The 23640-nt window shown below is 39.5% G+C and overlaps 1 protein-coding gene across 1 annotated transcript; it reads right to left on the bottom strand.

Annotated features, from left to right (window-relative positions):
• Positions 1–4376: 4376 nt before the first annotated feature.
• Positions 4377–22208, bottom strand: LOC306697078 (serine/threonine-protein kinase N2-like; the record flags this gene model as incomplete). Its single annotated transcript, XM_079160820.1, has 19 exons — positions 4377–4580; positions 5159–5239; positions 5624–5731; positions 5937–6079; positions 6332–6408; positions 6484–6546; positions 7534–7710; positions 8449–8540; positions 8623–8680; positions 8791–8843; positions 8943–9078; positions 9409–9601; positions 9678–9753; positions 9955–10098; positions 15837–15946; positions 17706–17831; positions 19048–19249; positions 20071–20222; positions 22073–22208. 19 exons carry the CDS (start codon positions 22206–22208, stop codon positions 4377–4379), a joined length of 2331 nt encoding a protein of 776 aa, XP_079016946.1.
• Between the last annotated feature and the right edge of the window lie 1432 nt (positions 22209–23640).

Below are 23640 nucleotides of genomic sequence, written 5' to 3'. Positions count from 1 at the left end.
TACAGTCTATGCTCTTGACAAATAATTTCTCCCTCTAAATGGAATTTAATAAATGACAAAATGAGCGAGAGCTCAGGATGAGTTGTTTAAACATTTAAGCAAACAGTATGGCTTCTCTTGGCTTGTTATTAACAAAGTTGCTCGTTCTCGTTGGCGCTCAGATTTGTCGTCTGTAAACACTTCCATACAGGCTTTTTTTGTCTTAGTCTTAATTAGTGTAGTTGTTTACACTGGAGGCCAAAAGCTTGTGTTTGAAGTATGTGTAACCGCAACCTAACCTACATTCTGTGGCACAATCTCTCATCTCTTTCCAAATTCCAACTGCAAACAAGAAATACATGCACAACCAGAGCTCAAAGACTCCTGCATGACTGCCTGAGATGGTATGTAATCCAACCTGCGTTTCCCGCATCCTTGGCAGTCCTTTCCAAACTGACCCGAGTTGACATGACATAGTCTTGTACGTGGAGTACAAGGAAATGTCACAGATGTCTTTCGACCTAAATGAAAGATTTACTGAATTATCTCGAAAAAAAAGACAAAGAACTGCAGTGAACAATAAATACAGGCACTAGATTAATTAATAGTACGATAAAAATGACTGTACATATGATTTACTAACTCTTAAAAGTGGATTTGGTGTTAAGTTGCTCTTTAAAGTCCCCTAATTCTAGTGCCCAATAGTTCCCCAAGCTCTCTCCTTATTGCATTATAACCGAGCTCAAAGGAGATATTGGGGATTTCTTGGGTGCACATGAACATCTTTCGTCCATGCCTCTCCTCTTCTTCCTCTTCTTTTATTGCACTGACATCATAGGAGCTTTAGTATCACAGAATATGATTTGCTAAATACAAAATACAGATATTTTTCTTACTATTATGGCTATGTTAGGTTCTATGGCTTCTCTTTTTTTATATATATATATATATATATATGTCGCTAGCATTTACAGGATTTCTAGTGCACAAGTTCACCACGGTGCCATGCACTTCTACTGTTGTAACAGAAAAACAGTTGGCCAGGTGGAGACTGATATGTGAATGCGTCTTTGCTTTACGAGGGAAGGACTTGACGAGTACATTAAACATTTCCTATGCTTTAAAAAAGGCTTGTCACCAGAAATTGGGTTAGCTTCTTGTTTCATTTCGTTTGGTCAAGGCAGTGGGCAAAGCCTGTCACAGTGATGCATAGAAACGGCAGCACAAACTGTACCTAAGGATAAATATATCGTAAATAAATACATAATAATAAGCAAAGGCCACAAAGCAAGCTGGATGTCTCCAACACTCAGGATGCTTGAAGAGGCTACAACTGGTTATTAGTGGCAATAATTTGATTTATGTTTGTTACAAATGGCAATGTTTTAACTTTAAAAGTCAATTCTGTACATTTATAGATAATCTGTTCGTAACAGAGAACCGATAACTTTACTGCTTATACATGAGATTGAGTTTGAGTTTAGCTGATCCAGTTATTTGAACTAGTTTACCGTTATTTAGCTGTTTTTATGTCTTTATGTGATGTTTTCCAAGATGGTGCTACAATGTAGTCTTGAAGAAACAAAATTGTAGTTAAATAGTTAAAATTATAAACTTGATAACCATAAAATTGGTGTCAGTTAGCATTAGTCAAGTACATTTAATTTGTATTGACTAATGCTAACTGTTATGTTTCAGTAGGTGGTGTAAGTCAAATACATTTTATTTGACATGAATAACGCTAACAGCTATGATTTCAGTAGTAGCAGTTAGCATTCGTTAAGTAGCCTTTACTTTGACTTAACATGACTAATGCTAAGTGCTATGGTTTAGGTAATAGCAGTTAGCATTAGTTAAGTCACTTTTATCTAACATGACTAACACTAACTGCTATGGTTTAGGTAGTAGCAGTTAGCATTAGTAAAGCAGTCTAACTTTGGTTTCAGTAGTTGCAATTAGCATTAGCATATCGACATTAGCAGTGACTTAGCTGCCTAGCTAGTTTAGCTAGCTGTGTAGTTACTATAGCCAGTTTAGCTAGCTCTAACAGTTTGTTAGCTAGGTTGAAATTGTAAAAGTTTTGGAGCAGTAACTATTATAGCCCGAACAATCCTGGATTTGTATCAATTTGATTTCAATCCAATTTTTTTAACACCACATTAATTTGTTGTTTAAAGAATTGTGACCAAGATATTTAGGCCTACAGCGTTTGACATTTTGCTTATTGGCTAACACACTTGCCAATACTGATAAATCTGCTTATCTGCACTCTATTAATATTAATAAATACAGTTCAGAGCTCTGCAATAAATTCAAATTTGGTGATTTTCTGGGACTTTTAGAGGTGTTTTTAGACGATTGATTTAAATCTTTAGTTTTTTTTTAATTCAGTCTGTGTCGTTGTTCCTCTTTGCGCTGTTGTAGTTTTCCAATGTGATGTGATGTCGTCACGATCTATCAGACATGTCCTCTTACCACACCAGATAATTACGTAAAAGTCACAACTGATGCACCATCAACTGAGGCAACCAAAACTGCTGGTGCACTGCACTGCAAGTGAATACAAGTCAGCATTAAAGTATGCGTTAACTTTCAGAGAGGCATGACAATCATAATTTAATACATTTATAAGGGAACATAAGGCATCTCACAGACTCCTACAGAGTCCAGGCAGTAGCTGCTTAAACTACTGGGTGTATCAGGTGCAAAAGTTGCAAAAGTTACATAGTGAAGCAAGAGGAAAAGTGACGGAAATTATGACGTCAAACGCAGGAACACTATATGCATGTAAGAGGCTCATCAATACTGACTGAAAGACAGGATGTTTCTTAAACTTCAACCTCAAAAATGAATAAATTAATACATCTCTTGACAGTCTAAACAATAAATACCTAGTTGGAGCTTTACGAAATGTACCGCACTGCCACCGTAATTTAAGATTTAGTTACTCAGTACCGGAGTATTGAAATTAAACATTAATGATTAATAAATGGTGATAATGACATAAACTCTTCAAGCATCCTGTATCTGTTTGTACAACATTTCACCTGACCAGATCTCGTAACTAAACTCTTAATAGCAGGAACAGGTGAGATGTATTACTGCTGGAACAGCGACAACAAAGCTTGTCTCTCTACAGAGAATATAAATGGTTATAATCACTTTCTTTTGCTCTGTTGAAAACAAAAACAAAAAAAATAGATGCTGCCTGGTTTAGTCGATCAGCTGCCGATCATCTGGCGGTGAGAACAGTCAGCGGAATCAGCCATTGGATCGTATGTAGAGTCCTGTTTGAAAATGGCTGAGCTGCAGAAAGACTCAAAGTGTTTGTTTAGTTGGTGGTGCTTTGAAGACCAGGGTGGGAAACCTCCTTTAGTTGTGGAAAGAAATAAGTTCTCTTTCTAAAATATTGTATTTTAGTATACGTGTTGGAGTGTTTCCATTTCATGCTACTTGACTTACTACATTCATCTGACAGCTTTAGTTACTTTACATATTCACATTAATAATACAAAATATGAATCAACTAATAAATTATGATGCATTATTTTAGTTTAATCTACCCTGAAGTACTTCAAATGAGCTCACAGCTGCAACATTAAAGTAATTAATGCTTGATTATTATGATAATGATTATTGGGCCAGGAGGTCACATTTCTGGCTTTCAAAACTCCCTTTCTCGCCTGTAATCTGACTCCAACAAACAAATCATTTGGGTTTTAATGGAGTAAGTTGACACTTTGTGATTTATCTTTTTTAGATGATAAGATCGATACCACTCTCTTCTCTGTACAATAAATGTGAAGCTACCGCCAGCAGTCGATTAGCTTAGCTTAGCACGAAGACTGGGAACGGGGGGAAACAGCCAGCTAGACTAGCTAATTGGCCCCCTAATTGGTCCAGTGTTTGTGCTAAGCTAAGCTAACTAGTAGCCTCGTGTTTACCGGTATCAATCTTCTCATCTAACTCTCGGCAATAAAGTTAATAAGACTATTTCCTAAAAAGTTTAAATGTTCCTTTAATTAATCTGTCCTATTTTTAACGAATCAATTTAGTCTATAAACTCAAAAGTTATGACGGCCATTACAAGTTACCATAAAGTGAGGTTGTAAAGAAGTTCACTCATGTCACATTAGTGGTTCTAATGAGCAAATGCTTAGTAATTGTAATACAGCAATATGCCAAAGACTAAAGTTGTAGAGAGTCTTGTCAATGTTCTTGCTAAACGGCTCAACATTTCATCTTTTAATTCAAATAAATAACTAATTAAAGGAGCTAGCACTTGAATTATTTTACTTTCCAATATAAGTAAAAGATAATAGTTGGTCCTCTGAAGTAGACAAACTTCTCGGCCACAAACTAAATGTTCCCACCCTGGTCCTTCTTCAGCTCGTCCTTCATCCGTACAAGGCGCAGAAGTCGAAGTCTGCGAAGGCTTCCTGCTGCTCGGCGGAGAGGACGAAGGGTTTGGAGGGAGGCGACATGATCGGCTGGAGTCGAGTGAACTCGCTGTCAAAGTTGCCGACGTCCATCGACTCTTTGATTGACGGCAGGAAGGGCGGCTTCACTTTCTTGGCCAGAAGGGCTTCCCAGTCGATGGTCTGAAAGATGAAGGTGTCATCTGTCACAAAGCTGGAAAACTAGGCTGTTTGTTCTTTTTAGAGACAAACGTATGATGATCTTATAGAATATGATGCATTGATGTAGATTAAACCAGCCAACAGGATAATAAGGAGATACAATGCAATAACGCAGCAGTAATATGAATCAATTAATTAATCAGTAAAGAACTGACAGGGAACATGTTATCAATGCTTCCTACTCTCAGTACATTTAATTGATAACATCACTTCAGTAAGGGTTTAAACGCAGGACTTTTACTTGTAGTGGAGTATTTTCACAGTGTGGTATTAGTACCATAATATACCCATACATTATGCACATAAATTAAATCATTAAAGTAACACTTTTCAGTCACAAAGGATCCAAGAATCAGTAACTTAGTGGAAAGTGTTTCTCACAGCTCTGACCAGGTTCAGTAAATGTGCCTAATCAATACACATCAATACCTCATTAGGCTGATTTAGAAGTGGTGGACGTGGATCTTATCAGGTTTGGAGGTTGGCCATTTATTTATTTACTTAGAGAGTAAAAGTAAAGTCTAAATAAAGTGAGTTACCTCAAAGAATTTCTCTCCTTTGACCTCGATTGCGTCCCTCTCTCCGGCTCCGAGTCTCTTCAGAGGATTCTTCTTCAACAGCTGCAGCAACAGGTTTATAAATACTATTATACTTCAAATGAATAAGTAATACCAGGTATCACAATCACATCGAGTTTTATAATGAGATGATGAAGTTACAGCCTTTTAACCAGAATCTGTCTCGAACCTTTACAGCCACAAACCTTTGATATTAAACCGAAGGATCGTGACATTAATATAAAATGTTTCGCTTTTTTTTTTTTTTTAATATATTTATTATATAATTGTTGTTTGTTGTAATTTTCTGCATATAAATACTGTATAGATATATATTTATATTTTCAAAGTTATACTGATTTGATGACAAATAAAAGAATGGCATAAATATCTCAAGTAATTGTACTAAAATCAGAGTTAAGTGAGCAACAGAAAAGAGGCTTTTACCTTCTGGAGGATGCCGACGACATCAGGAGGAAGAGACCCTGGATACTGCACGTCATCGTTGACGATGCTGTCGAACACCTCCTCCTCATCCTCACCAGGGAACGGAGACTATAGCCGGGCAGAGAGGTGCGGCGTTAGACATTTAAAGGGACAGCAGTGATGTTTAGGAGTGTTTGTATGAGGTTCTTCTCCATAGTCAGTGTTTTACTCCAGTAGATGGAGTTTGTAGAAACAGACAACGAGACTTAAAATTAGTGTGGGAAGAAAATCTGCAAAAACTGCCAAAAGGAAAACCAAAATACGTGTTAACAACCTCTCCTATGAGCATCTCGAAGATGAGGACGCCCATCCCCCACCAGTCCACCGCTCGGGTGTAGTTGTCGTCCGTCAGGACCTCAGGAGCCAGAAACTCAGGAGTCCCACAGAAGGTGGAGGTCCGATCACCGTGACCCATCCCTGCCGAGAAAGAGACAGAAAAATCATCACGTATCGACCTAAGAAGAGGTTTGAGTGAGGTTTAAAGAGTAATCAAAGCCTTTGTGGGAAGGATTTGACCATTTAAATTGCTACTTGTCACAGAGAACAAAACACTTTTATTATCCCATTTTATGAACAAAAACAGAGTTTTTCTGTAAATCTGATAAACTGCAGTGAATAAATGATGTGAGGTGATGTACTGTATACAAAGAATGTGCTAAATCAACTCACCTTCTTTACAAAGGCCGAAGTCTGTGATTTTTATGAATCCATCCGCATCCATTAACAGGTTGTCCAGCTTCAGATCTCTGTTTAAACACACAGTACACGTAGTTACACCTGAAGTTAACGTCAGTAACGTTCTACGGCACGGTACCACTCACCGGTAGATGATTTTATTCAGATGCAGGAACTCTAAACCCAGCAGGACACATGCTGAATAAAACCTGTCAACAACAACAACAAGAGGTTTTACTAGATTACAATTCTAAATTATATTACCACATTGGCTGGATCGTTAAATATTCAAATCAGAACCAGAATCCAGTTTATTGCCAAGTAGGTTTTCACGTACGGTACAAGGATTTTACTTTAGTGCTTCAGTGCATAACATAAACTTAATCAGAGACGTATTGCAGAAACATAAATACAGAATAGAAGAAAAGTACAATGAAAATATTAAAACATAATGTATGTACAGTATATTTGAATGTGAAAGGTTCACAGTACAAAGTATTAAAATAATATAAATATCTGTAGTAAAAATAAAAAGGTGATTTTTTTTCCAACACCAGAAGGTTTCTTTGATGTACCCTTTTATAAAGAAATTTAAATTCTTAGTACAACTGTATTAGCTTCATCAAAATATACTTAAAGTACCAATATTAAAAGTACTCATAGTACTTTTAATGTATTTATCACTTTAATATTCATTTAAGCTCATTTTAATTGATTTATATACTGCTAGGCAGCTTAATCTATAATAAAACATCATCATTTATTATCTAATTTTATATTTTGAAGCAATAATCTAAATATATAGAATGACTAATGTTGTCAAATACATGAAGTGGAGTAAAAACTACAATATTTACCTCCAAATTATAGTGGAATAGAAGCACAAAGTAACATGAAATGGAAAGTACAAATACGTCAAAAATATACTTAAAGCTACTATGAGGAACTTTCACTTTGTGGTGTTTTTGGCGGCCCCTGTGGACTAAAGTGGTAGTGTTTCTGAGCACCAGAGTCCCTTTAGAAAACCTTTAGAAGCTTTAGAAGCAGCAGGGTCTGACAGTTTCATAACATGTCAAAGGTTCCTCACAGTAACTTTAAATGCAGCATCTGAGTAAACCTACTTATAGTTACATTCACTGCTTTGCTCAGACGCACTGTTTTGTGTCTTTAAACAGCAAGAGGATCATAAAACGAACCGGGTCTGGGCCTCGCTGAAGACGTTGTTGTGGATGTGGATCATGAGGTCGCCGCCTGGTAAATACTCCATGACGAAGCAGACGTGGTCGCCGGTCTGGAAGCAGCCGTGGAGGCTCACCAGGAACGGGTGTCTGGATGCGTTGATCATCTCGAAGATCCTCTTCTCGCTCATCAGGCTGCAGAACAAAACCTCAGTTTCAACAAGAGTTACTCTGAACTCCATCTGTCTTCTAGACTTTGACTGAAAGTCTTGAATGTTTTAGCTCAGTACTTCAGAATGGCCTTGAGTCTACAGGTACATCGGTACAAATTCTTCAAATTAGAAACAAACAAGTAAGAAGTTACAAAAGATGGGCCCCTTACCAAAAGCCTGAGAAAAACAATCAGCTAACTGTTAGTTTTAGTTTTACCGTTGTCTCCTTTTAGCTTAAAACTCATTTAAATTACAGCAGGCGTTTAATTTGTCTGTAATGACTTTGCTAATGTGTAAATGAAGAATCCAATAAAGGGTCTTCATTCTGTTCAATAGAGTTTAATTAAGTAAAACGCTTTAACAGAGTCAATATAACAAACCTTTTCTCAAAGTAGATTGTTTATTCTGTTTCATTTGAAGCGCTATCACTTTTATTTGTAGAGAAAACTGACAAAGTTGGTTACTATTCAAATTTAAAGGGCCAGTGTGTAGAATTTAGGGGGTTTTGTTGGCAGAAACACGTGTTGCTGGACTTTTCTAGGAAAACGCATTACAGATGAAGAGTAATTAATCAGGATAAACCACAGACCTCAATCTGTCCAGTTTTTACTGGAACTACTTGTCACCAAAGACAGAATACTTGTGAACCCTGGTGTACCTGTTCATACGTGTAGTTTTTGTAATTTGGACTCTTCAAAGCTTTCCCTTCACACACATTCACCTGTCCACTTCATCGCGAGTCACAATGTCTCTCTTCTTCAAGGCTTTGATGGCGTAAAGTTTTTCTGTCTTCTTAAACTCTGCCAGCAGGACCTGAACAGAAACATTCACAACCAAACGACTGAGGACAGCAAACACCAGAACGAGCTGAAGTGAAAAACGTTTAAACTTTTACCTTCCCAAAGTGTCCTCGGCCCAGAACCGAAATGTACTTGAAATCTTCCTTCTGCATCCTCGGGGGGGGGGGACACAAATAAAGAAAATGAAGGCGACACGTTATTTTCTACTTTTACAGTATATAAGATGAATATTTGTGTGTACATGTACATGTGTAGTTGTGTACTTTAGAGCAGATACAGGCTGATCTTCACTTCCTTCTGTGTTGTTTATGGATGACTGTAAATGGAAACAAAGTTTGAAACATTTTACTAATCGGCCGCAGCCACAAATCACACTTTAGATAAAAGTGTAAAATCATAAAATAAAATAAAGTACCAGTATTTCTTGCGCTGCAGACACAGGTGATGTTTTGTGTGCTGCGGTGGTGATGAAGACGGGAGCGTCGTCTTCCTCGAGGCTGTTGGGAGGCGACTGATCCTCAATGATGCCGAGTCGGGTTTCTGGAGCTTCGCTGCAGATAAACAAAGACGAAAACAAACCAAATGAAAATGACACAAAGACACAGAAATGATACGTCATGAAATAAAAGCAAAAATAAACATAGTGTTGCAAAAGGATGCTACAATGAAAGTAAAGGTTTAGCAGAGGTTTGCACTAACATACTCAAAAAACAGTAACATCCTGTGTAACAATAATCTAATATCGGAACATATAATAGTAGAACATTCTAAATACTTAAACTACATACTTCCATGCTTTTTCTTAAGTAACATTTTCAATGCAGTAGTTTTACTTGTACCAGAGTATTTCTACCCTTTTACTGAAGCGAAAGGATCTGGACCTTGGCAGTGGAGTGGTGCCTTCAGGCTCCCTCTCGGTGGGACGTTGGGTGCTGTCGGCCACCGGGTCGTGGGTCGTGGAGAGGGACGAGCTGAACGTGGTGAAGGAGCTGTAGCGGGGGAGGACGCTCATCATCAGGTGGCCCCACGTGGCAAAGTTCATGTTCATCTGGGCCGCTCGGAGGAAGTTCTTCCCTGAGGGAGAAGAGGAAATATGAAGTTACGCTGCAGGAAGAGAAACAGGAATGAAATTATTAGTCTGTAATGTTACCTCTCTCTTTAGTGAAGATACAACGCTGACGCCTCAGCTTCGGCTGCCGCTCAACAACAGTGTCGATGAATTGAAGCTGTAAAACCCACAACAGAAGGATTTCTTTTATTTTTGTACGTTACAGGCCCTTTGCTACCAGGTCTTGGTGTGTACCTCAGCGTACAGGTGTCTGACTGCTCGTTTTAGGCCCTTTGCTACCAGGTCTTGGTGTGTACCTCAGCGTACAGGTGTCTGATTGAACGTTACAGGCCCTTTGTTACCAGGTCTTGGTGTGTACCTCAGCGTACAGGAGGCCCTGTGGCTCCAGACTGATCTCCTGGCTGTGGTTCTGGTTGTCCATCATCTCCTCCAGCCGCAGGCACTTCACCGCACACATCGCCCTCCGGTCCCGCCAGAAGACAGCGACCTCCAGCTCTCGAGACTGCCAGCAAAGACACAGCAGACAGAACAGGCACACGATCAATGAACACCAAGAAATAACTGATTTGTTTTGATGATTTCATCTCAGAATTATTGTAGTTTTTTTTATTGAGCATTGCAAAAACAAACAACAAATGGGTTTAAAATGTCTGAACCTGATTTCTTTCTCAGATTTAAAGGTTTTAGTTGAGTGAAGATTGAGATTCTGTGACGAATGAATTTCTGGAGGTATTAGGGAGACACCTGGTGGTCATAGACAGAACTACAACAATAATAAACCAATGGATTTTAAATACTTTACTTACTTTAAAGACTTTATACCCCCAATGTGAAAAAAACTCTTCCTTTGAAACTTTCTGCTGAAACTGGATTATATATATATATATATATATATATGTGTGTGTGTGTGTATATATATTAAAATTGGCATCACAACTCAGAGCCCTACATTACTATGAATACAAACTGTTCTACTATTGTATATTCTTTTATTAGATTATTATTACCTAAGGTTTTACTGCTGTAGTTGTTTGAGCTGGAACTCATTTTGAAAGATTAACTAATGATGATTTTCATTAATTAATCTGCTGATTATTTTCTCCATTAATCGATTGATTGCTTTTTGGTTTGTAAAAATAGTGACAAAGAGTTATAACAATAACTCAAGAGCCCAACGTGACATTACTACTAAAACATTAACATTGTAACATCTGGAACCAGTCAATGTTTTTAAATGAAAAATTACTTTAAAATAGTTGCCAATTAATTTTCTGTCAAACGATTAAGCTGTATTTGTCTAAACCTGTTGTGTCATTTAATTAATAACAAAACATTATATTTTAGAAGTTGTTCGTATGATTTGTGTGTGAAAAATAAATTATATTTAAAAATATGTATACATATATATGTATATATATGTACATACTGTATATAATATACATGTACTGTATATGGATACAACAAAAGATTTATTGTATTATATAAAATAAAAAATAAATAAAAAATATATATAATATATACATGTATATATATTATATATATATATATATTTTTTTATGTATAAATATATATATATATATATACAGTGGAAAATATCTCTCACTACATACTCCGGTCCAGTAGGTGGCAGTATGCAACGTATATGTAACGGTTGCCCGCCATTAAACTAACAGAAGAAGAAGAACAGTAGCGGGCAACGCTGCGTCAAGTCTGCCGAATCCAAAGAAGAAGAAGAAGAGTCCGTTATTTTTGGGCAGTAACCGCAATAATGAGAAGTCTACCGTTTGTATAAAAAATAATTTTGCGATTATCCTCTGCGCACTTGGACAGTGTTGAACGGCGCGAGCCCAGGGCCCAGGTAAAAACGGGTAGGAAGTGACATCAGAAGGAAAAGGAGCACCAGCCAATCACAGCGAGGCGAACGGGACGAAGGCGAAACCGAAAAAAAATGCGCGCGCCGTCTTTTCGAGACGGAACACTCAGTTTGAGGACCGGCTGAGTCGGTATTTATTTTACTTTATTTTACTTTTATTTTACTTCCTTCTCCCCAAAATGGCATCGAACAGCACAGCGGAGGCGCCCATTGTGGTGGAGAGTGAAGACGACGGAGAGTCCGGAGCGGAGAGTTTCCTCACAGATGAAGAGATGGCTTATCAGGAGGGAATCGACCCGGCTGAGGATCTGATGTGAGCGGTGCACGTGTGTTCCACTTGTGTTGTGATCAAGACATCACACACATGAGGGGGAGTGTTTAATGTCACCACATAACTAAGATATAACGTCCAAAGATTCAAGAGACAGACGTGGATGTGAGCTGTTGTTTGTGTTAGGATGTCCACAAACTGTGAATGTTTTAGAGGAATGTTTTGTTTTGGTCTCCTGAAAAATAATATTTAAAAAAATACTCACATGTAGATGATTTATCTTATTATTCTTATTGTTATTATGGTCAAAATACATACCCATATATGTAAATGTACAGATATGAAACCATGCTTTGTTGTCTTAATATCTGAAAGTAATGACTTGTTATCTCAATATAATGACTTGTTATCTCAAAATAATGACTTGTTATCTCAAAATAATGACTTGGTACCTCATAATAATGACTTGTTATCTCAAAATAATGACTTGGTATCTCATAATAATGACTTGTTATCTCAAAATAATGACTTGGTATCTCATAATAATGACTTGTTATCTCAAAATAATGACTTGGTATCTCACAATAATGACTTGTTATCTCAAAATAATGACTTGTTATCTCAAAATAATGACTTGTTATCTCATAATAATGACTTGTTATCTCATAATAATTACTTGTTATCTCATAATAATGACTCGGTATCTCAAAATAATGACTTGTTATCTCATAATAATTACTTGTTATCTCATAATAATGACTCGGTATCTCAAAATAATGACTCGGTATCTCAAAATAAAGACATGGTATCTCAAAATAATGACTCGGTATCTCATAATAATGACTGTATCTCAAAATAATGACTCGGTATCTCAAAATAATCACTTTATATGGCAATATATTGCGTTAGTATCTCAAAATACGGACTGAATATCTGAGGTAAAGGGTTGGAGGAGGTGTGGGTTGTTGTTTAGTGTCTCCTGTAGCTGCTTACATCCTGCAAGCCTCTAAACCGATGCAGGGTTGTTGACAAACCTCGGTCTCAGTGTGGAGTTTGGGGATATCAAGCAGCTATTGTCCTCATATACTTTTGGGTCTGATGATATATGATCTGATATTTCAAACCGTCGATCTTTCTGATGATTTGTATTTGTTTCACAGTGACGACGAGCAAGAGGACGCCGAGGAGCCGAGCAACTCTGCTGCAGGAAACGCTTCCACAGAAGAAGAGCCGACCAGAGAGCGATCTCCTTCTCCGCCACATAAAAAGAGTTCACGGGGCTCCTGGTCCAGGCGTGCACAAGAAGGATCAACACTCCAGACCAGATCCAGATCTCCACCTCAGGCACCCTCGACCGCGGCCTGGAAAACCGATACAGATCCGGATTCGTGTCCGGTGCCGAGAAGATTCATCCCAGCGAGACCGCCGGGACACCAGCTGAACTCCAACACCACGTACACACCGCTGGACCTCTTCAAACTGTTTTTCAGCAACGACGCGGTTCAAACTCTTTGTCAAAACACGAACAAACAAGCTGCCAAAAACATCGAAAAGGGCAAAAAATATTCGTGGACCGACCTCGACACCCAGGAGTTCTTCAAGTACGTGGGGCTGACTTTCTTCTTTGCGCTGGTGAAGCTGGATAACGTCCAGGACTACTGGAAGAAGAGAAGCATCTTCAGCGTGCCGTTCCCGGCCAACGTGATGCCGCGGGACCGGTACCGGGTGATCTCGTGGAACATCCACATGAGCGACCCCGAGAGGGACGCGGAGAACGACAGAAGGAAGGGGTCGTCGGATCACGACCGCCTGTTTCGACTGAAGCCCCTTCTGGACTCGATCAAAGACGCCTGCAAGTCTTTTTACCACCCGAGGCAGAACCTGTCGGTAGATGAGAGGATGGTGCCGACGAACGCACGCGCCGCGATGCTGCAGCACATGAAGGGGAAGCCGACAAAGTGGGGCTTCAAACTCTTCGCTTTGGCCGACGGCAGCAACGGCTACACCTGGGATTTTACCGTGTACACGGGGAAGTCGCAGTTCCCCTCGGGCGTTGGACTCGCGTACGACTCCGTCATGTCCCTGGTGAAGACGGCGTACCTGGGCAGCGGCTTTCATTTGTACGTGGACCATTTCTACACCAGTCCGAAGCTCTTCAAGGATCTGTTCAGCCTGAATATCGGAGCGTGTGGCACCTACAAGGATAACAGAAGAGGGTGCCCACGCACAGACTCCAACGCTCTGAGGAAGAAGGATCCCAGAGGCTCCATCAGGTGGATCCGCGACGGTCCGCTGGTTTTTGTGAAGTGGATGGACACGCGCGAGGTCTCCGTCTGCTCCACGATCCACCCGGCGTACTCCGGCAGCACCGTGCAGAGGAGGGTCAAGTCACCTAACGGCGAGTGGGCCGCCAAATACATCGCGTGCCCGACGCCCGTCGTGGATTACAACAAGCACATGGGCGGCGTGGACCTGTCGGACCAGCTGATCCAGCACTACGTGCACCACAAGACCATGCGCTGGTACCGCACGCTGTTCTTCCACTTCCTGGACATCGCGGCCACCAACAGCTTCCTCCTCCACAAGGAGCTGTGCCGGGAGAAGCAGGAGCAGCCGATGACCCACCGGGCCTTCCTGCAGGAGCTGACGGCCCAGCTGTGCGGCGTCACCGTGGCGGTGCCTCCGGCGCAGGCGCACAGCGGACACCTGCCCGTGCCGATATCCGATCAACCCGACGCGAGCAAGAGGGCGTCGTACGGACGCAGGACGTGTCTGCACTGCAGGCAGACCAGGCAAGTGAGGCTGTCGACGCCATGGAAGTGCATGGAGTGTGATGTGGCCCTGTGTGTCATAGCAGACAGGAACTGCTTCAAGGAATGGCACAGCTGACCATGAACACAACAACAAACAAGACTAGGGACTTTAAAGACATGTAAATACAATACAAATGTAAATACAATACTATTTTTTTACTTTTTAAAAACTCCCGATCACCAAGCGTGTACGTCTGATTTGAATAAATATCTGAGAAGATTTAAATTTCCGGTTTTCTTTTGCTTTTTGTATTTATGGTTATATAACTATTTATTTTATTTATTTAGTGGTGTGATGGACCGATCCGTGACTCTGATCCGTGATACTATGCAGAAGTACTGAACCAAACCTCTAAATGTAACTCTTCATATGTGGCGTGTCAGTGTGTTCTCTGTCCTGCATGGTGTCCTTGTACAGTCTGCATAAAGTCCTGTGGCTGCTGTTGTTATATACTGTATATGTGTGTCAGCACATGCAGCGTTGTTCTGCAGCCCGCAAGCTGCCGATGATGTTTTATTTCTGCACCAATGTCACAAAGTAGACGGTGCATTCATCATACGAGGAGAACGTCTGTGTCCCAGTGACCCTCTGGTGTCTGTAACTCAACTCTATTTCAGGTTGAAACAGGACGATCTGGAGGGAAGTTCATGCAGAAGGACGGCTGATCGGACGTTGGTGGTGTGACTCGAATGATACTGAAGCTGGTCGACGGTGAAGGAGGTTTAATTGATGGGAAATCTGTGGTGGAGCGATCGTTTGAGTTTCTCCGACACTTTCAAACTGGTCATGATTGAAAATAGGTGTTAATTAGCTTAAAGGTAAAAAGATCTTTAAAAATATAACCCAGAAGTGTTTGTTTTTTTGGATTAAGCTGTCACGTTTTTCGTGGTTTAACTAATGTCCTCATTGAATGTAACTAAGTGCATTAACTAAAGTACCCTACTTTAAGGTACTTGTACTTTACTTTTCTACTCCATTTACAGCTCAGCTCAGTACAAATATTGTACTATTGTTTGACACCAAATTAAGATTTTTGCACACAAAACATAAAAAGAGCTTCTAAAATGTGTGATGCTCTGTTATAATTTAAATTACCACACAGTTTATACAACTCTTGAAATGAATAGTCGATTAATTAATTATTCAATTTCACAAAAAATGAGTTTTCTGTGCAAAAATTACAGAAATGTGATGATTTGCTGTTTTTTCATTTAATAATTTAAATCTATTTAAAACCATTTTAAGTTGAGTTTATGTTTTAAATGTCAGTGACTGGACTCACCCGCTCCAGCTGGATGCAGAACGTCTGATCCCAGGTCAGCCTGCTGACGGCGGACCAGCGCGTCCGGCCGACCGCTCTGCTGTCCAGCCGAAGCACCGCGCTGACCTCCGCTGATGGACAGAAAGAAATAACCAAAAAATCACAACAAGCTCGATCCGGCCCATTCGACCTCTCCCTGCTCTGTTTACAGGAAGTGTTTCTAGACAAAAGTCTGATTATAACTATCAACTGAACAAGTTAAAAGTAATAATACACTTGTTAAGTTACTGTAACGCGTCACAATAACACTCAGGAAGTTCAGTTCAACTGTGAAATATAAAGATAGAAAACTAAATATCTTTTCTGGACTAGAAAATAATATCTGAGTTCATTTGAGTTAACTTAAAGATGTATTCATTGTTGTTTTTTGGCCACTTTGGAGCAGAAAAACTCCACAACAAGCGGATAGAATCAGGAGTCTGACACGTAATCATCCAACAAGGAAACCTGTGTAGTTGTTTTGTGTCTCTTTGAAGACATTTTGAGTCACTTTGTATTTGCTTTGTTGTCATTTTGTATCTTTATTTTGTGTCTCTTTGTAGTTGTTTTGTTGTCATTTTGTGTCTGTTTATAGTTGCTTTGTTGTTATTTAGTGTCTCTTTGTAGTTGCTTTGTGTCTCTTTGTAGTCATTTTGTGTCTCTTTCAAGACATTTGTGTCTCTTTGTTGTCATTTGTGTCTCTTTGTGTCTGCTTTGCCCCTTTTCATAGTCATTGTAAGTCCAACCAACACAACTTCCACATCCAGCAGACACAGGGCCACATTATCATCCCATCAATCCACCTGATGAATGTAAGTCAAATATTCACTTTACGTTTAGATCTGGTTTGGTCTCCACCAACTCTTTAGCTGCTAAAGGCAAGTGACCAAAGTGAACGTAGCGTTTCAAAATAAAACCTTTCATTTGTCAGTATGAATAAAGGCTCCTACTTCCAAAGCGGCTCACTTAAACCAAGTGGCTATAAATGTTTATCATTTGTCTTTTCTGTCAGACTTTATGACATTAGAAAGTAAATGTCATGCCATTCAGAAAAGGGCTTTTTGAGATGACTTCCAATGTCATTGTCAGAGGATATAATGTAATAAAATGCTGATATTAGATTAACCTTTATACGAGGATTTCATACTTAACAACGCGTATAAGTATAAGAGAAAAAAAGCTTTTAATGAGCAAAACAACAAAATAACGCCATACAACTGAGCAAGTTCCATTAATGGATGAAGACCATAAGAAAGGATTGAAAGCTCTGGAAGCAGCTGGTATTTAATGGACTTTGAGTTAACATAACTTCTGTTCACAAGGTCAAAAACATTCACACTCACCTAAACATGCTTTTAAGTAACTCATAATCACATATAAATGTGTATCCTGTTTGCATATTAGTGATTTATTATTTTACCAACTTTTAAAAAATATTAATTTCTTTTATGGGTTTCGAATAATTTTTGTTCTAAAAAAAATACAATGTAATACAACACTAACTAAAAGAAAACAATTAAGTGAATATTTATTATTCTTAATTTATCATTAGAAAATGAATTCCCATTTTTGCATGTTGAAACAACTTTTCGATTATCTATAATTATCTATAATTCATCCAAAATTACAGATCTTTCTTGACCCTTCTAAGAAATTACTCAGACACTAAACAGCCCTGAAGTTAAAGCACTACCTTATTCTTTCTCTTCTTTCTTACTGTTACTGTATTATTATTGTTAGTTTTTATAACTGCAAGAATTCTATTGATCAGTAACATTTCATCCTTCAGTAGGAAACACAGCTGAGAAACTAAACTAAATGCTGAAACTAAAATACAACTTGTCTACTTACCAGAGTGTCCGTCCGTGCTGTGAGCTCCTGAACTGTCCTCAGTGGGACTCGGGGGGTTTTCCTGCTCCGGGTTTGTCTGAGGTTTCAGTAAATCTTCACATCCAAGAAGTCGGACTTCAAGTTTGCCTGAAACGATAATAAAGACTTTAAAAAGCAGAATATTTCATTCTCAGTTTACAACAAGAGCATCTGCTAAATTAAATGTGTTAAAGGTCAAACTATAATACCTTTTTTATTAGGAGACAACAAAGGTCTTGAATTTACTACTAAATACTGAAATAGTGTTTGTCTTGTGTGTGTTTCTATATTAATATAGTTATGTATCGTTTATATTTTCTAAACTCTTAAGTGTAAAAATAAGAATGTGTTGCTGTCAAGTGTAAAAGTAAGTACACACAAGTTGTAAGTGATTTTTAGCTCTGATCTTACTAAATAACCATCCATGCATGTTTCTTGTGCTGTTCTACTGGTAATCATTACTGAACTGTCTGAGGCCCCCCCTGGCCTTATCCTCCAAAACAATCATACCATCCTAGAAAAGACTCAAAATGACCACAAACATAAAACACCTATAAAGAGACACCATCAACAACCACAAAATGGCTACAAAGAGACAGGAAAGGACAACAAAGACACACAAATCAACTGCAAGGGGACTCAGAATGACTTCAGAGTCACAAAACCGCTACAAAGTAACACAACACAACTACAAAGAGACACAAAATAGCTATAAAGAGATATGAATATAAAGTCTTTCTCCTATAGAGGAGAGGTGGTGGGGCCCTTTGCATGTCTGGGCCCAGAGGACCACTCTCTCATAATCCGCCCAAGCTCGTAATGAATCTCAGTTAAGGCAATTGCAGCGGTTTTCAAAATAAAACCCTTCATTTGTCAGCCATGGATAAATCTCTCGGCCCAAAGCCTCTAATCAGTTCTGTCTGGAGCTCTCGCATCCTCATTTTCTCCATCTCACTGCAGCGCTAACAGCTGTGGAGGCGAGTGTTCTGAGACTCGTTCTCATTATTTGCTGCCAACAGAGCAACTCCATGGATTTGTCTCCTTGTTACATCATCAAAGGCGAACTGGCTTACAACTGAACCGTCCCACAACCAGCAGATTACATCTGATTACCCACAGCCAGAGGTCAGCGTCTGGTAAACCATGAATCTACCGACAACGGCTGCGGACTTCAAATTATTTCTTTAAACAGAAAGGTTGCTTTAACCATCATTTTTTAAAACATTTTAAAGGTAAAGTGGGGCAAAATCAATTTCAATACACACATAAAAACATTTAGAATTTGATCATCTTTGGTCAATAAACAGCATAATTTGCAACGTACCCGTCAAGGAGGCGGGTCGGATAGAGAAGATGGACGGCGAGGTGGACAGGGGACATCCAGGTCCGGAGTCTCGTGGAGACGGGGGTCCCTCTGAGGGGTCCACCTCCTCTTCTGGCTCCTGGTTCTTTTCGGTCGTGCATTTCTCCAGAGACAGCCGCAGAAGATCCAGCTTCTGGGAGGACTCCTGCACCCGGGACTGAGCCTTAAGGGAAGTTAAACACTGTGTTGTTGTGAACATTTTGGGATCCAGGAACCGATGCTCCACTTGAAACGTAAACATGTTTTCCAGACATAAGACTTTAACTCGGATTGATTTTGGCTTTTTTTATGCGCTTTTATTAAACATAACATTTTAGCTAATCAGTGTCATTGTGACTGGAAACTGAAAACAAACCAAAACCCTGAACTGAAACTTTATTTTCTTTGCATGTTTAATTTTTTCAATCATCTATATTACTGGTTAAAAATCCAATGACAAACTCTTGAAACCTTGCTTGCGTTGTTTGATCTATGAAACAGTTAACGTCTGGATTTATTTTTGTAAAAGTTACATGATGCAGACTTGATTACACAACCCAAATAAGTTGATTTAGAGTTCTGTAAACTGATTCTTATCAATGGAAACCAATAGAAGACTCGTCAGGACAGCCGTTAAACATACAGGATTTGTAAGAGGAAAGAACTTGTAAAAGACACCAGTGTGGTCCTAAAGGTTCTTAATGTATTATCATGTCATGTCCTGAAGCTGTTTTAATGATCTAAAGGCTGTTTCAGATGCTTCTCCATCATGACAATGAGTAAGTTAAGAGGAAAGGTTTTTACAGGAACATGAACGAGGTTTAAAATACTGAATCTGAAACTGATTATCAGAGGAACCATAATGTTCTCAGTCGACATCTTTCTCTGTAGCTAAAGGTTATGCGAGTATAGAAAGTCTTATAAAATAACACTACTAGGCATATCTTTTGCACACCAGCCTGTCTCAGTCCCTGGACTCAAGCTAAGACAGATTGAGCCTCAGACCTCAACCAGTGCCTTCTGGTCCAGCGATGAGATTCCCTCCAGCTGCTTCACCACATCTTTGGCCAGCGACAACGCATCCGTCTCCCTCTGCATTAAGTGCTGCAGCTCTGCCAGACGAGCATCCACAGCACTGACGGCGACCGGAGAGATCGCTGAGAGGAACAGAAGAGTATTTTTAGTGTGAAGGGATGAGCGATGCGTCCTCTTTTCATTCCTGCATTCAATATTTATAACTCCCTTTTTCCTCTAAAATGTCACTGTGCTGCAGGCAAAGGTCTTCACGTGACAGTTTTTTATGTTTCTGGCATTTAGCCACTAATCTGAACTGCATGGAAGCTCTAAAAGGCATAAAGGATAAATGACTGAGGATAAAATCCCTTCACCTGTTGCTAAGTTAATATGAGGATAAAATAAAGTATATTTCTCTTGCTGCTTTGTGATATTGACTTCTGAATGTCTAGTTTTAAACATTTGATCCATTTTTCATCGTAACTTTTACTTTTAAATGGTAGAAATCTGCAACAATTTTCCTTTTCTGAACTGACATGGTTTCTTTATATTCAAATGAATCAATTAAGAATGAATTCTGTACCTAATTTTTCTAAATGTTTTTATTAATTCCTGCCTATGCTTATAGGGCGTGAAACATTTTACTAATGCTGCTAAAAACAGCAGTGATTTAATATCTATTTTAATTAGAAATGTGTCGCTTTTCCTCCATAAAGTAGATGAGAAGTGTGAATCTTCACCGTTAATTGTTTACATTTCTTTTGCATTGTGTTTTTGATCATATTTATTGTGTGTATTTTGTTTATTTGTAATCTTTTGTTCTCCAAATGCTGCACAACAACTTCCCTCGGGATGAATACAGTTTGATCTTATCTCTAAAGTTGTATTTTTGCTATATTTGTTTTAACATTTGTCACATTTAACTGACTCTGTGAATCAAAGCGCCTGCTGTAGTAGACTTCCATTCCCCCGCAGATCACAACATCATAAAGAATCAATGAGAGGGGACGAGGTCAGAGGTCAGGGAGAGGAAACGTGAGCCGAGGAAACAAAGTACAGACTTTACTCGTCTCCGATTTCATGTCCTCTTTTACTTTTCAAGTGTTAGTTCAGAATTACATGTCACGTTTACTCTCCAGGCTCCATTGATGCTGCCAGAGAGGTTTCACTTTCCGGATTAAACAAACAACACCCACAGAGATGGTAGTTGGCAGGAAGCAGGAATTTGATACCAGAACATTCTGCTCAGCGTCTCTGATCTTGAACTTTGTTTCAGTGGAAATGCTTCTAAAACGAGACATAACTGAAACACAACTGAAACTAAAAAATGTTTTGCAGCTTGTTGCAACATGACAACCGAAAGCACCGTTGAAGAAAAGAAAGCTCATATGTGGATTAACATCAGCAGGAAAAGTAAGATAAAGATTGTTGATTTTTCACATTTTTGAGCTCCATCAAAGAGAAAAGTTTAACAAGCTGTTATTTGGAGGGTCTTGCAGCTACAATTTCACAAAGTAGTCGCACCAATAACCTCTTTAACTCTACCAAGCACTTCTCACCTCTTCACCTTCTGACCACCAAAAACAAAAGTCTTTGTTAGTTTTGACCACTTGAAAGCGAAGGAAGACATTCATTTTTTACACTAAATTATAATTTTTTAAGAGAAATAAAAAGGTGTATTTCTGCCACGTAGCAACAAAAAAAAACACAACATGTGCAGGGAATGATAGAATTATCAATACTTCAGCTTCCAGCCTGAACCCTGATCATATTTAGTTCAATGATAGATTTGAGGTTTGGAGGTTAAAATATCTGGTTTTCAGCCAGAAAAATTGCATTACAGTTGTATTATCACAATACTTTGTTATCTATCTAGTTATTTCTGATAGATCATTGTGTGACCATGTAAAGAGGGTCATGTCCCGTGAACTCTGACCTCCATGAGTGGAGCTGTCAGGGTTTCTGCCTCCATCCTCGCCAACGCTTCCACCACCGCCGCCGCCGCTGCTGCCGCTGCTGCTGCTGCCGCTGCTGCTGCTGCCAGCCTGGGTGACTTTGATTATCTGCAGTCGGATCAGCTCGATCTTGGAGCGGCTATCCTGCAGCATCTGCTGAGCTGTGGACAACATCTGATCCTGGATAACGACATCACATCAAGAGAGAGAGAGAGACAACAAGCCTCCACTTCATCACCACACTTTGACAAGTCAGCCGGGACAGGAAGAGAGAGAGAGAGAGGGGAATGATTTATCATAACAAGTGGAGCAACATGAAGGCAGTCATTCCCATACCGGACAGAAAAAACAAGTGAGCAAAGAAGAGATGCATCAGATTGGGATGACTTTGCACTTCACTAACCTCGGGGTGACGCTCTCGCTCCTTTGCTGAATAAAGGGACTACTTTCTCATCCTCCCTGGAGGTGGAGGAGGAGGGAGGACTTCTCAGGGTTGCACCTCTCCACCTTCACTATATCCTTGAAACACAAGAGATGTTATGGTGTGTTCGCACACACTCTGATTGTCTCTCTCTCTCTCTCTCTCTCTCTCTCTCTTTGTCTGATGATGCAGCTCCTACATCTTGAGACCTGGACCACACAGGCTGTCCTCCTGTTTGTTTTTATGCCTCTGTGCAGCCTCCTCTGCAGCATCCCCATCCCACTGCATCCTCGTCCTCCTCTGTAACCGAACCCCCCTCCCCTCTCTCTCTCTCTCGTCCTCTCTCTGTCTCTTTTAGAGGGGGTTTCTTTCTGCAGGAGAGGGGGAGTTCCTTCTCTCTGACAGTGCTGGTCTGCCTGCTCTGGGCTCTGCATTGGCCGCTGCATGACCACATGTTTCCTGAGCCGTCGCCGACCAAAGAAGACAAACACAGAGCTGCTGCTGCTCTCTTCGGGACGAGGAAGAGAGCAGCCTGCATGCAGTGTTCAGGGGGAGATTTGTTTAAACCTGCTGTGTCTAAGAAGGGGGGGGGGGTGAGAGACGTTAATAATCACATGATCCTGATATTTAGACCACCATCGTGGATGTTTACAAGCCCTGCATGTGCACATACTGTCTGTTGGTTGCTGTTGTCTTCTCCTCAGCTGGGTGTTTCCGTTACAAATGATGATGGAGATTGTTTGGGAAATTGACTGATTGATTGATTGACAGATTGATTGATTGATTGATTTGAAAGACAAGTTACATGTAGACATTAAATGAAGTGAAAGTGGAAGAAGTACTCCGATCTTTTAGTACCAGACTCTAAAAATACTCCAGTAAAAGTTCTGCATTCAATATCATACTTAAGCAAAAGTAGAAATATTAGCATCAAAATATACAAAAGTACTCATTATGCAAATGATCTGATTTGTTGTTGTATTGTACTTGTTTTTAATGTAGTTGATTATTTTTTACTTTATTTATTTACTGTTCCATTGTGTTGCATTTTGCACTGGTGTCAATATTATTTATTTCACCCATAATAATTGTTATTCTATTGTTCATATATGTTTGTATTTTTTATTCTATTGTTTTTTGCTATTCTTCTGTTGTAATATTTGATGAAACTCTGGCACAAGAGTT

The sequence above is a fragment of the Pholis gunnellus genome (assembly GCF_910591455.1).
Source record: "Pholis gunnellus genome assembly, chromosome: 6".
Classification (NCBI taxonomy): domain Eukaryota; kingdom Metazoa; phylum Chordata; class Actinopteri; order Perciformes; family Pholidae; genus Pholis; species Pholis gunnellus.
The sequence above is the reverse complement of the archived record's forward strand: the minus strand, read 5'-3'. Positions and strand labels throughout refer to the sequence as shown.